Source organism: Bufo bufo, chromosome 5 (assembly GCF_905171765.1).
Source record: "Bufo bufo chromosome 5, aBufBuf1.1, whole genome shotgun sequence".
Lineage (NCBI taxonomy): Eukaryota > Metazoa > Chordata > Amphibia > Anura > Bufonidae > Bufo > Bufo bufo.
The window spans coordinates 55,207,342-55,222,732 of record NC_053393.1 but is presented as its reverse complement, the minus strand read 5'-3'; the positions used below and the strand labels follow the sequence as shown (position 1 = coordinate 55,222,732).

The following is a 15,391-nucleotide window of genomic DNA, read 5'->3' as shown; positions in this document are numbered from 1 at the left end:
ACAATTGTGGCACCCTCATTGCACCAAAGACCTACTTTGCATATTAAGAAAAAGTATTATAACTGGGGAATGAAGCCTCGGATCAAGAAAAGAAAAACTGCGATTTAATAAGGCAAACCCCAGCTATGTGTCTATGTAAAGAGTGAAGAAGGAAGACAAGAAAGGGACTTATATCCAATTCCCAGCACCCCCGCGGATCAGCTGGTTGAAGTGGTTACGACGCTCATACAAGCTCTGTGTCCAGAGTTTACCTGAACGCTGTCGATCTGGTATTGATGACCTATCGATCAATATTATGACACTGCACAACCCCTTTAAGGCCCCAGACACCTCGCAGAGCCATGTGTACTAAGCCTATATCAAAGATATTACTCCACTTTTGTGCTGTTAAAAAGCCACACGTTATCGCGCACACCATATTGCTCCATAATTTGTGACTTTTTCAGATTCTCACCACTCGGGCAAGGTGGAGTGGGCGCAGTCTCCAAAGCCCAAAAAAATTGCTATCATTTACTCTGGAAACTCACATAATTTATAGCTCATGTCTACACCAGCCATAGCAGATCTCAGTTTCTGGGTGCAGAGATATGCCTAATTTATTGCGAGGTATCTGCTTATTCATAAATCAGATGCATCTCACTCCAGAGTACAGGGGATCAAGAGGACAAGTAGGAAATGCCAATCTTGATAAGTCTCCCCCTATGAGTCCCTGAGGCTTCGTACTACACAGTTAGAGCTTCTAGGGTAGAATATCTCCATAGACAATCTCTGTCAGCCCTGTATGGCATGTTATATGGTGGTACATATTATGTGCCATGTTATTGCTCTAACCGGAAATGGGAATATCACCCATTCCCGATAGAAATATATTACACATGATATTGCACTGTAATCTAATGCGACCGCTTTCGTGGAATTATTGGGTGCAAACTATCACCTTATATAGTGTCTCTCACATATGAGGAAGACGTGACTGTATATAGTTTTTATTATTATAATAATGTTGTGTATTTTTTTGGTTGCTTCTGGGCCAGTTAGTTAACACCAAGGAATAGATGGCAAAGGTTGGCAGGAAGAAGTTAAACCACCCTGTTCCTCACCTCTTAGGTAGGAGTGGGCTGCTGCTGCATTGTGCCAGGAGGGGTGGTTCCTGTCCGGAGACAGAGGGGAGAAGAAGCATACTGCAGAGGTCCTGTATGGATTCTCCATAGAGAACTACTCAAACCTTTCTCAAGTAAAGTCTTGAGACGCAAGAGAGCAGAGTGAACTGTTACAACCAGCATTAGAGACGCTGCTGTGCGGTGAGGGACTACAGACAACACACCCATCACCTAGACCGCAACTAGGCCTGAACCACCTAAGCACTAAATTGCCACCATCCAACCTGCCTCCATAATCCTTGCTGGTGCCAGAGAAGATTTGTACTTAACGTCTGCTGTTACTGAATGTATCTGAAGTTCTTAGTAAAAAGACTTTGTAACATTTAAAGGGGTTATCCTGGAAAAGATAATGATGACTTATCATCAGGATAGGACATCATTATCACATCAGCGGGGGTTCAAGTTCCGGCACCTCTGCCAAACAGCTGTTTCATTGATCTGCTGCGCTCATCGGAGCTCTGGTGGGTGATGCAGGCTCCTGGCAGCTTACCAAGAAAAGAGCCAGACATCGTATAGTGGCATTGCTTGGTATTGCAGCTCAGCCCCATTCAAGTCAATGAGCTGCAACTAGGGCGGTGTCGCACCCCCGCAGATCTGAAACTAATGACCTATCCTGAACATAAGTCTTAAATTTTTTTTTCTGGAAAACCCCTTTAATTCTGCTTCTTCTGTACTGCATTTCAACTGTACCGATACCCAGGTAGTAATGGCCTGAGGGAGTGTGAACCGAGAGCAAGGCAGGTGGTTTGACTCCGCAACCAGAAAAGAGTGCGTATGCAGAAGTCAAGATTAATAAAATTGCATTTACTATAAATTAATAAAAGCAGGTTAACAATGCAGTTACAAAGGTAAAGACAAGCAAAATATTCAAAACAGTATAAACAATACAAGTTAAACACTGCAACTATTTTTACCTTCGCTGTGTCCGTATTTGCAGTGCGGACACTAAGAAAGAATAGTCCCAGAAACTATCCCTAACTGACCCTAACTTTCAAGCAGGTGCGCACCCCCCCTTATCCCAGTGGTCCAAGTGGACCGCTTACAGTTTGTGGAAGTGCACGGTGGGGCCCGATGTCGTCCTTTTCTTTAATCAGCGCAGGATCCGCAACAAAGAAGTCCTCCTCAGCAAGCCGGAAAACTAGTTGAATATAATCCAGGATTATTACAGTTACTGTCCGGTACCTCGACAGCACTGTGAGTCTCTTTACTGTTTGGGGCAATCCACACAGCCCAATGTCGGCTCCACAGGTTAGTTGCTGCACACAGTCCTTTTAACTTGGCTTCACTAAATGCACGGTTTCTTTGTACTCCATCCGTCTCTAGACCGAAGTTCACACAGCTTGGCTGTACAGGAATGTCATTTAGTTTCTCCACACACGTCTTACACAACACAGAACTTGTTTTCTATCTTGCCAATATGGCGGCAGCTGCAGTTCCAGTCTCTCTTCCTCCTTCTTCCTGCTCACACTGAGGCAGGCTGACATCACAAGGGGCGTGTCACTTCAACACTTAGCTGCTGCCTTAAAGAACCAGTGTCACTAATACACTTTCTCTATGGTAAACTCCAATGCAAATTGGTCCTATGCTGCCATCTACTGAGCAAACAAATACTGCAGGCATTTTACATTAAATTTTAACACAGTTTACCAGGATAATGAAATTTAGAGACATTACATGACTGTTTTTTACATACCTTCCCCCCCACTTTAAGATTGGCAGTCCCTGCCAATGACTGAATACCCAGAGGGCTGTACTCTTATACGTAGGTAATGTACCGTTGTATGGCAGGCCAAATAAACTCATCCTCCGCATACCGAACAGGGGGAGTGCCAGCATTTTGTCTAGTGGTGCGTCTGAGAACCACTGGTATACTCTGGGGTGCTGTAGCCATAGGCTGAGAAGGACCAGCAGACTCCGCACCAGAGGGGGCACAGGCTGGGGGCACAGTAGTCACAGGTGGAACATCCTCAGGAGTAGGGATTGGCCAACAATCATCCTCATCATCGTAAGCCCATTCCACACCACCAGTCTCTGACTGTGGGACCTTGTTGACAATATCAGTTCCATCACAATTTGCTTCTTCAGATTGACACAGGTGCAACATATTTCTGTGAAGTACTCGGACACAATCAGTTCCTTCCTTCTGGACTTCGTACACTGGCCCATTTGAATACTTGCGGGCAACTACACGATACGGCACAGCCTCCCACCTGCTTTCCAATTTTCCTTGAGGCTTCCAGACACGCACCAGCACCAGGTCACCTGGCTGCAATGGTGCCCTTTGCACCGGGGTCTTATTAGGATGAGAATTTTCTTGCAGACGCTGCCGCACCAATCGATGAACTGTCTCAAGTCTCTGCCGGTGTGCCCCCACCCAGGAGGCTGGATCTCTTGGAGGGAACCCATCCACATAATTTAACTGTAGCTCTCGGACACTTCGCCCAGACCGTCCAAAGAGGAGAGTATAAGGAGAATACCCTGTTGTAGAATGGACCTGATTGTTATAGGCCCACACCATCTCAGACAAGAACTGAGGCCACTGTAACTTATTGTCCTCCTACAAAGTCTGCACCATCTGTAGCAGAGTTCTATTGAATCGTTCGCAGGCTCCGTTTTCTTGGGGATGGTATGGAGTCGTGTGTGACTTCTTTATCCCGTAGATACGTTGAACCTCTTTCATCACATGTCCCTCAAAGCAAGCTCCTTGGTCAGAGTGGATGCGTTGTGGACACCCATACACTCGGATCAAATCTTGGCATAGGGCTCGAGCTGCCGACTCAGCGGTCTGGTCCTTGGTGGCGGTCACCATCGCAAATTTGGTGAAGTGGTCCACCATTATGAGGCAGTACTGGTGCCCACTGTTGGATGGGCGCAGCATTAGGTAGTCTATCATGACGATCTCCAAAGGTTCCTGGGTCACTATGGTCTGCAGGGGAGCTCCTTGTTCTATCGCCTTATGGATCTCACAAGTTCGACATCTATGACATACTTCTTCGACCATTTGACGGAGGCCTGGGCAGTAAATCAGTCGCTGTAGCCAACGAAAGGTCTTCTCATGACCAAAATGTCCATTCTTATTATGAGCCTCAAGAGCCAATGATTGAGCCAGTTCACTAGGCACTACGATTTGATAACCAATGTCGATTTCAGAAGGTAGATATACTTTTCGGCATAACACTCCATTTTTCATCTCTAACTTTTCCCACTGACTCAAGACTGATAGCATTTCACGTGTCAGTCGTTCTCTTTCCTCTTTACAGGGCTTCTTGCCTTTCTCAACACACTTGATAATTTTCGCCAAAGAAAGGAGCCGTTTCGGTCCCTTCCACTGCACACTGCATAGCAATGACCAAGGTTTGTGAAAATCTGCTGAAGTCAGGCACCTCCACATGCTATAACTCGTGATCCACGTCTCCGCTGGGGGCCTGGGTAGTTACCCTAGAGAGTCCATTGGCATTTTGGTTCTCTGTCTTGGACCGATACTTAATGCGGTAATTGAACTTAGACATTCGGGCTATCTACCTCTGCTCCAAAGCCCCGAGCTTGGCATTCTCTATGTGAGCTAATGGGTTGTTGTCAGTCAGTACTAAGACTTCAGCTCTGGTCAAATACTCAGAGAATTTCTCAGTCATGGCCCATACCAGTGCCAACAGTTCTAACTTAAATGAACTATAATTGTCAGGATTTCTTTCAGAATCTTGTAAAGATCGGCTGGCATACGCTATGACACGCTCTTGGCCATCCTGGAACTGAGAGAGCACTGTTCCGAGACCATACAGGCTTGCATCCGTGTATAGCTGGAAGGGCAAGTGGTAATCAGCATACGCCAGGATTGGGGCCGTTGTAAGAGCATCCTTCAATGCCTGGAAGGCGTGTTCCTGTTCAGGGCCCCATTTCACAGACCGGTTCTTCGGACCCCCGGAGGGCCTCGTAGGAGAGCATTAAGTGGTGCTGCTACCCTAGCAAAGTCCTTAATAAACCGTTGATAGTAGCCGGCTACTCCCAGGAACGCTCTCACCTCTCGCAGGGTAGTCGGTGTCAGCCAATCTTGAACAGCCGCTATCTTGTCCCTCGACGGCCTTACCCTTTCTCCTGATACACGATGACCCAAGTAGTCAATTTCAGATTGGAACAACCGACATTTACTGGGTTTCCGTTTGAGCCCATGTTCCTGCAATCGTTTAAACACTTGTCCCAACTGGTGGAGATGGTCCTCAAAGGTTGCAGAGTACACTATAATGTCGTCCAAGTAGATGAGAGTGAACTCAAAGTTGAAGTCACCAAGACATTTCTCCATCAATCGTTGAAACGTTCCAGGTGCATTTGTCAACCCAAAGGGCATCCGGTTAAATTCGTATAGTCCCATGGGAAAGATAAAGGCTGTCTTTTCCTTATCTTTCTCGGTCATTGGCACCTGCCAATACCCACTAGCCAGATCTAGCGAGGAGAAGTACCGGGCTCTTCCTAGTGCCGAAAGGGACTCCTCAATCCGATGTAAGGGGTAGGAATCTCGTACGGTGCAGGTGTTCAACTTTCAATAGTCTACGCAAAACCGAATGGACCCATCTTTCTTCCTTACTAGTACCACTGGAGCTGCCCAGGGACTTTGGCTTTCTTGAATGATCCCACTCTGCAGCATCTGGGTCAACAGTTCTTTCACCTCCTGATACATCTGTGGAGGAATTTGTCGGTAGCGCTCTCTGATTGGAGGGGTGTCTCCTGTGGGAATCTCATGGTAGATCCCAGTTGTACATCCAAAATCTTCAGCATGACGTGCAAAGGTTGTGCGGTTTTCCCATAACAGTTCATCTACCTTCCGGATCTGTTCCAGAGAACACGAAGAAGTCTCTATCTTCATCTGTTCTCGAATTGCACCGCCATTCCATTTAGGGGTGGGGTTCTCGCCTTCCCCCATAGACACGGTTACGGTCCATTCACCTCGTTCAGCCGGCCTCAACTGCATCGGGGTCACTTTCCTCACTTCCTCCGGAGTCACATAGAGGTTAGCCAGCAGCCTTCCTGGGGCTAGGTCTACACTCTGATTCTGGGTGTTCACACATCGGAGGGGTACTCCCATTGCGGACTACTGCCAAGGAACGGGCTACTAGTGGATCAACACTTCTTCCGGCTGTCGGCAGTGGTTCTATCAACACAGCTATGCCCTCTAGTTTCCTACAGGTGCCTACAGGCATGGACACTATCATCTCCCGTCTGGGTGGCAACGTAACTTTTGTATGCAGAGGGACTGAAACTCGAGCAAGAGGACACTGTGCATCTGAACTTTTCTGTAAGCCACATGTTCGGACCAGCCGCTGGAAGGCCGTTTGAGTAGGCCGATGGCTAGTGGTTTCTCTCCAATAACCGTGACCTTTCTTTTCAAAGAGAATCTGATCCAATTCTTTTAACACATTCATCCCCAAGATGACAGGGACCTTTACTTTATGTGACTCCTGTACCACCACAATGCCTTTCTTGCCTAGATCTTGGCCACATAATCTGACATTCATCCAGGCCACTCCCACCACCGGTACTGGTAACTGATTAGCTGCAACCACTCGTATGAATGTATGGGGATCATATTTCACATGTTGCTGAAAGTACCGTTCGTAACAGTCTCTACTCAGGGTCGTTACTTGGGAACCCGTGTCAATCATCCCGGTAACCGGAATACCTTCCAATTCCATCTGTATGATGGGACTTGCAGCGATCAGGTCCTCTTCAGGGCATTCTCCCCTCATAGTCTCCTTCTGAGTTTCCCCTACTGCCCGTCCTACTGCAGCAGGGGATTTCAGTTTAAAAGGCGGTCTCTCATAAGCTGGTCGCTGCTCTGGACATCTAGCAGCAATGTGGCCCACGCGTCCACACTCCCAGCAGCGTATTTCCCGTCGCTCTGGCCATCGGTTTGGGCCCCTTCGGTAAGCCCCATCGGTCTCTCCTGAGAGTTGTACTACATTATTGGGACCCCTTCGGTAGGTCCTATCCTAATCCTTCCAGCGGGGTTGTGGGTGATTCTGACCTTCTTGGTGTGAACGGCCCACCCCTTCGTCTCTAGTTGTCTGGAGGCCTGCAATTCTCATAGAATTCTCATTACAACTGGTTTGTAGGTGTTCCATTTGCTCTTGCAATTTCTGCATTACTGTAAGTATCTCTTTAACTGTCCCTTTTTCCACTGTTTCTGGGCCAGAGATAGCCCCCTGCTACAATGTAACTCCAACTGCGGTCTGAGGCTTCTGAACCATACTATTGGCACGTGAGATGGCCTCTACCTGTACGAAATTTAGCATCAGTCTCCCGTCGTATAAAGTCCTGCATAGCAACAGTCAAACTGACATCACGGATCCCCAGAATAAACTGGTCACGGAGTGTCCGATCAGGGTTACAGAAGGCTGGTGAGCCCTCTCTTTCCTTCCCTTAAATATCTCGGAGCAGTTCTTGTAGGGCATTTGCATACTGAGGGAGACTTTCATTCTCCTTTTGTACCCTCTGGAAGAACCGTGCCTGCAGGGACCCCAGCAATGCGGTTTCTTCATAGATAGTTTCTAGAATCTGGACAACTTGCTCAAATGTCTGTCTTTGTTCAAATGGCCGCAATATCACTGTAGTCTTAGCATCTCCTTGTAACGTCAATATGGCTAGCTCTACTAGTACTTCTGGTGTGGTCTGGTACATGCGCTGTACCATTCGTATCTGCTCTGCCCACACACTCACAGACATATTATTGCCATCAAACTTTGCTAACTGACTCATTTCAGCCCCTGCTGGCATTCTTCCTCCAGCACCATCCCTCCTAACGGGTGCGTCGCCGTCCATTCTGGTAGGCGGATCCTGCCGACTACGCCAATTTGTGAACCGAGAGCAAGGCAGGTTGTTTGACTCCGCGACCAGAAAAGAGTGCGTACGCAGAAGTCAAGATTAATAAAATTGCATTTACTATAAATTAATAAAAGCAGGTTAACAATGCAGTTACAAAGGTAAAGACAAGCAAAATATTCAAAACAGTATAAACAATACAAGTTAAACGCTGCAACAATTTTCACCTTCGCTGTGTCCGTATTTGCAGTGCGGACACTAAGAAAGAATAGTCCCAGAAACTACTGACCCTAACTTTCAAGCAGGTGCGCACCCCCCCCTTATCCCAGTGGTCCAAGTGGACCGCTTACAGTTTGTGGAAGTGCACGGTGGGGCCCGATGTCGTCCTTTTCTTTAATCAGCGCAGGATCCGCAACAAAGAAGTCCTCCTCAGCAGGCCGGAAAACTAGTTGAATATAATCCAGGATTATTACAGTTACTGTCCGGTACCTCGACAGCACTGTGAGTCTCTTTACTGTTTGGGGCAATCCACACAGCCCAATGTCGGCTCCACAGGTTAGTTGCTGCACACAGTCCTTTTAACTTGGCTTCACTAAATGCACGGTTTCTTTGTACTCCATCCATCTCTAGACCGAAGTTCACACAGCTTGGCTGTACAGGAATGTCCTTTAGTATCTCCACACACGTCTTACACAACACAGAACTTGTTTTCTATCTTGCCAATATGGCGGCAGCTGCAGTTCCAGTCTCTCTTCCTCCTTCTTCCTGCTCACACTGAGGCAGGCTGACATCACAAGGGGCGTGTCACTTCAACACTTAGCTGCTGCCTTAAAGAACCAGTGTCACTAATACACTTTCTCTATGGTAAACTCCAATGCAAATTGGTCCTATGCTGCCATCTACTGACCAAACAAATGCTGCAGGCATTTTACATTAAATTTGAACACAGTTTACAAGGGTAATGAAACTTAGAGACATCACATGACTGTTTCTTACAGGAGTACACCATGACGCAACACTTCTTCAGGGCCACTACCACTCCCATCCTCTGCATCATCTCCTCTGCCTCATTATACATTTTTCTACGTTAATTCTTTATTATGAGATCATTTATCACAGTCAGTGCCAGTCATAATATTGTGATCGAGGTGGCTGCATACCTGGTTGGCACAAGTAAGGTTACTGAACCCGGTTCCTGTGATGGTTATAGCATCATGGATTGTTCCAAAGTTTGGTGTAATGCTGGTAATAACAGGAGAATAACAGTCTGAGAATCCAAACCATACAGACGTATTGCTGACAGGTAATAGGGCCAACTCTGGGCACTCCGGATCTTGGGTGACGCAGACACCTGGCGGTGTGGTTGGAAGTGGAGCTGTGGAAACATCATGACAAGTTTATGAGAATAAATGTTATTATTGGAGAGCAGCTTTAGTAACGTGATTAATAACCAGGTACATAAAAGACCAGGAGGCCCATAGCAGAGGATAATATTTTTCCTGTGCATATTTTTATGCCCCTTTTATCATCGACCATCGACTTTTCATGCTGACTTTCATTATGAGACTGGGGCTGATGATGCAACATCCTGGGGCCACACAAAGTTAGGACTGCTTCCTGGGAGGTGTCGGGAGATCTGCCAACTCTTTCAGGAGTCTCTGATGCATCCTGAACGGATCTCTTTCCATTCAGAATGCATGAAAGCTTAATAGAAACGTTTTTTTCCCTGGTATTGAGATCCTCTCCCGAATCTCAATACCGGAAAACAATGCAAGTGTGAAAGTAGTCTTAGAAAGACACATAGTGCTAAAGCAGTACTGTAACCCCTTCAGTCTCAGGATCCTGGAGGTCCCATTAGTTAAAGGGCATCTGTCAGCAGTTTTGTACCTATGACACTGGCTGACCTGTTACATGTGCACTTGGCAGCTGAAGGCATCAGTGTTGGTCCCATGTTCATATGTGCCCGCATTGCTGAGAAAAATTATGTTTTAATATATGCAAATGAGCCTCTAGGAGCAACGGGGCGTTGCCGTTACACCTAGAGGCTTTGCTCTGTCTGCAAGGGCCAGGCAATGATAAAGTTATCACGCCTAGGAATAGTATATTATCAACTAGGAATAGTATAGTATCAACTAGGAATAGTATAGTATCAACTAGGAATAGTATAGTATCAACTAGGAATAGTATAGTATCAACTAGGAATAGTATAGTATCAACTAGGAATAGTATAGTATCAACTAGGAATAGTATAGTATCAACTAGGAATAGTATAGTATCAACTAGGAATAGTATAGTATTAACTAGGAATAGTATAGTATCAACTAGGAATAGTATAGTATTAACTAGGAATAGTATAGTATTAACTAGGAATAGTATAGTATCAACTAGGAATAGTATAGTATCAACTAGGAATAGTATAGTATTAACTAGGAATAGTATAGTATCAACTAGGAATAGTATAGTATCAATTAGGAATAGTATAGTATCAACTAGGAATAGTATAATATTAACTAGGAACAGTATAGTATCAACTAGGAATAGTATAGTATTAACTAGGAATAGTATAGTATCAACTAGGAATAGTATAGTATCAACTAGGAATAGTATAGTATCAACTAGGAATAGTATAGTATCAACTAGGAATAGTATAGTATCAACTAGGAATAGTATAGTATCAACTAGGAATAGTATAGTATTAACTAGGAATAGTATAGTATTAACTAGGAATAGTATAGTATCAACTAGGAATAGTATAGTATCAACTAGGAATAGTATAGTATTAACTAGGAATAGTATAGTATCAACTAGGAATAGTATAGTATCAACTAGGAATAGTATAGTATCAACTAGGAATAGTATAGTATCAACTAGGAATAGTATAGTATCAACTAGGAATAGTATAGTATCAACTAGGAATAGTATAGTATTAACTAGGAATAGTATAGTATCAACTAGGAATAGTATAGTATCAACTAGGAATAGTATAGTATCAACTAGGAATAGTATAGTATCAACTAGGAATAGTATAGTATCAACTAGGAATAGTATAGTATCAACAAGGAATAGTATAGTATCAACTAGGAATAGTATAGTATCAACTAGGAATAGTATAGTATCAACTAGGAATAGTATAGTATCAACTAGGAATAGTATAGTATTAACTAGGAATAGTATAGTATTAACTAGGAATAGTATAGTATCAACTAGGAATAGTATAGTATCAACTAGGAATAGTATAGTATTAACTAGGAATAGTATAGTATCAACTAGGAATAGTATAGTATCAACTAGGAATAGTATAGTATCAACTAGGAATAGTATAATATTAACTAGGAATAGTATAGTATCAACTAGGAATAGTATAGTATCAACTAGGAATAGTATAGTATAAACTAGGAATAGTATAGTATCAACTAGGAATAGTATAGTATCAACTAGGAATAGTATAGTATCAACTAGGAATAGTATAGTATCAACTAGGAATAGTATAGTATCAACTAGGAATAGTATAGTATCAACTAGGAATAGTATAGTATCTTAAGTTACCAGAAGCAATGGTGGCCTCCTTTCCTCCAACAGACACACGCACTGGGCTGATCTGCTCGGCAATTTGGATTACAATTACGACTCCTTGCATAATTATGGTATTTCCGTCATTGACATAGCCGCTGCTGTAGTAGTAAGTCCCCGGCGATGTGAAATTATAGGAAAGTACACCTTTAAAGAAAGAAAACATTAATGTTATTATCCTAGTGCAAAGCATGCCAATGTCAATGAGCTGCCGCGTAAAGCACTGACTAAGGGCTCATGCACATGGCCGTTGCCCAGCCGTGCCCGTATTGCGGCACGCAAACAGCAAGCCCGCAATATATGGGCATCAGCCATGTGAAAACCATATCACAGAAGCGGACCTATTCACTTGCAATCCGGAAGGAGCGGTGCGGAACGGAGGCACTGAGGGGTTTCTCTCCGTGCCTCCACACCACAAAAAAATATATAATAGAACATGTTCTATTTTTTTGCAGTGTGGACGGATCGCACACTCATTCAAGTTGAATGGATCTGGTTCCGTATGCAGCACCTGCAAATTGCGGTCCCCAATGCGTAGAACGGCCAGGCAAACATTTGTGTGCATAAGACTTAATATGTAAACCTCCATCCCACACCCCAAAACATTCAGCTTTCAAAGAAGTGCAACCCAAGTATATGACACAGGGGCCCAGTAGGTAAGGGAGCCCATTGCTGCTGTCTGTTTGATTACCTGTAAGGGGCTGACTAATGAATTTCCTAGGTCATTATTTAGAAAAGTGGGGGTACCACGCTCAGCACCCATCTATACCTTCATAAGAATGATCTCCTTTTCAAATGCCAGGTGATGAACACCATACTATGATACAGAAGCCGAACGTGTGTCACTCCTCACGGGATTAACCCCGTCCATCCGGAAAATTATTAAAGCGGTTGTACGACCATTAAATGTTATTTTAATATAATTCAGCGAGAAAAAAGTAGTTGCTTTTGTAATTTACTTTCTCTTACAAAAATGCTCCAGTAGTGAAATATGCTCTTTATTTTATTATAACAGTGCCACCTGGTGTTTATCCTGGATAATAATGTACACGACCACTACATTGTGGTGGTTACGCATGCTCAGTCCAATCCTCAGTGCCACCAGCCATATCTACAGTTAGAAGGGAGAAATCTGCAGCAGAAAGGACACACCCCATGACAAAGGACACTTCCCCTCAGCTGTGATAGGCAGAGAGCTGCAGCAGAACCGACACACCCCTTGAGTTGGCATAGGGAGAGAACTGCAGCGGAAAGGACATGTCTCATGAGGTGTGAGGGAGAGAACTGCAGCAGAAAGGACATGCCTCATGGGGTATGAGAAGGAGAGAGCTGCAGCAGAAAGGACATTCCCTGAGCTGTGATAGGCAGAGTTGCAGCAGAAATTACACATCCCTTGAGATGAGATAGGGTGGAACTGCGGCAGAAAGGACGCCCCATAAACTGTGCGAGAGAGAGAGAGCTGCAGCAGAAAGGACGCGCCCCTGAGCTGCCAGTTTAAAATAAATCTAGCAGAGCAATTGGAGCAATGAATGAAGAGATCTCTGGATCCATGTGAGGTACAGGGCTGGTTTTAGCTTTGCTAGAAACAGGTCATCATGTACTATATTTTACATAAATTATGGGATAACCCCTTTAAGGTATTGATAAAGTGGGTGCAGACCTGAGGGCACACGAGCCCCGCTGTTAAAGGAAATTCCATCATAGGTAAGGTTGGCCGGATCCGACACTGAGAATACTCTGTATCCAATACCCGTGATTAAAGGCTAAGCGTTCCACTGCCAAATGACGGCGTCCCCTGTAGATATCAGCAGTCTAGATGGAGACCAGGCATAGCCGCTGCCGTACACTGCATAAAAAATACACCCATTAATCAATGCAAAATGTGTAACGTCTATATAATGACACAATCAATCAATGGAAAGGTGAGATACATATGACACTGTGCTAATAAGTGGAGCAGTTGCCCATAGCAACCACATTATATCTCAGGGGCCCTTTAAGACAGCAACCTTTTTGGTTGTCATGGGCAACCGTTCCTCTCTTTGGCAGACGGGGGCAATGCCTGGAGCTCCCGTGGTTCATCCGTACCGGAGTCAGAGCGACGTATAGGCTTCTATACTGCTGGAACTCCAGTTATCCATAGTTGTCAGCAGTCCCTAATTTTCAGAGATAGTCCCTGCAAATTTGTGCTGTCCTGGGCTGAAAATGGGTGGGACTTATGTAAACCCTGCCCATAAGTGGGTGGTTCTGGTTGGGTTTGTGGTTGTTCATGCCCCGAATTCACCACCTATAATGGTGGTAAGTAGGATGTATGACGAACCACGAGAGGTCTGGACGTCCGTAATAAAGACACAAGAAAAATTGTCTTTATTGTCCATAGCAGCCAATCACAGAGCAGCTATTATTTTACCAGAGCAGTTTTAAGAATGAAAGCCGAGCTCTGACTGGATGCAAGGACTATCCTTCTTTTAGATGTTTTTGATAAAGCTGCCCCATATGTCCATGATAGGACATACTTTGGGGGTCATTTATCAAACTGGTGTAAAGTAGAACTGGCTTAGTTGCCCATAACAGCCAATCAGATTCCACCTTTCATTTTTGAAAGCTCCTTTGATAAATGAAAGGTGGAATCTGATTGGTTGCTATGGGCAACTAAGCCAGTTCTACTTTACACCAGTTTGATAAATGACCCCATTTGTCTTTGTAGGAGATGGATCTCATGGCACCAGCAGGGTATAGCACTCACCTGAATGTTTTCCATCATTTGTCACCGTATACACTGCGCCGGGTCTCTGGGTCACACAGGTCAGCTCCTTGGCCGAACTGGCAGAGACTTTACATGGGAGATTCCCTAGAACATAATAAATCCATTAATATAATATTGCATCTACAAAACACTGCTACACCGGCGGTTCAAAAGTCTGGTTGGGAGCTGTAATAGGGCAACGTTGTTTGTCACCCAGCTTTCCCAGGAACAGATTTGATCTAGGACTCATTCACATGACCGTATGTGGTCTGCAGCACGGGGACGGCGACCAAATAGCGGTCCGCAATGCACAGGCACCGGCCGTGTGAACTCTGTGCTGCGGACCCGTTGAATTGAATGGGTCCGCAAACTGCAAAATACTGCAAAAGATAGGACATGTCCTATCTTCTGTGGTACGGAGGCACGGACCTGAAAGCCCACGGAAGCGCTTCCCAGTGTTTCCGTGGGCTCACGATCCGTGCCTTCGCACTGCAAAAGATAGGACATGTTCTATCTTTTGCCAAATTTTGCGGATCGCGGACCCATTCAAGTCAATGGGTCCGCAGCGCTGAATTCACGCGGCCGGCACGCATGTATTGCAGACCCACTGTTTGCGGTCCACAATACGGGCACCACGGCCATACGGTCGTGTGAATGAGCCCTAAGAAACTGCTGAATATCATTTCTAACAGGGGCAGACACCCCATGAAATGATGCTGTACCTATTTGTACTTGGTTGTCATCTGGGACAGGACTGAAGCCGGATCCCGTCAGTGTGACTCGAGTACCGCCATACAGGGATCCATATTGTGGGGAGATGCTGTTCACTTCCAAAATATACACAACGGACGCTCCATTATTCATGCTGCAACAAAACAGAGGCAAGCTGTAATATGGCCACTGTATTTATATGAAGCCATGTAGAACCCTATTCACACTTGTATAAAGCATTACAATGAGCCGCAATACCAGCTATAGCCCATGAACAGGGGTGGCGCTGTTTTTTGCTGGTTCCTTAGTGGAGGGATAGGATAACAACTGCCAGTATTTGTAAGAAATTACGGAAAGTAAAATGGATTAGATTTATCAAAGTGGTGTAAGGGAA

At 44.9% G+C, this 15,391-nt stretch overlaps 1 protein-coding gene across 1 annotated transcript in view; it reads right to left on the bottom strand.

Moving 5' to 3' along the window:
* LOC121002376 (fibrocystin-L-like) overlaps positions 1-15,391 on the bottom strand; it is a 251,165-nt gene that overhangs the window by 98,946 nt on the left and 136,828 nt on the right. Inside the window, 5 exon segments of the mRNA XM_040433838.1 lie at positions 9,131-9,345; positions 11,517-11,687; positions 13,201-13,386; positions 14,287-14,391; positions 15,009-15,151. Coding sequence (XP_040289772.1) covers positions 9,131-9,345; positions 11,517-11,687; positions 13,201-13,386; positions 14,287-14,391; positions 15,009-15,151 — 820 coding nt within the window.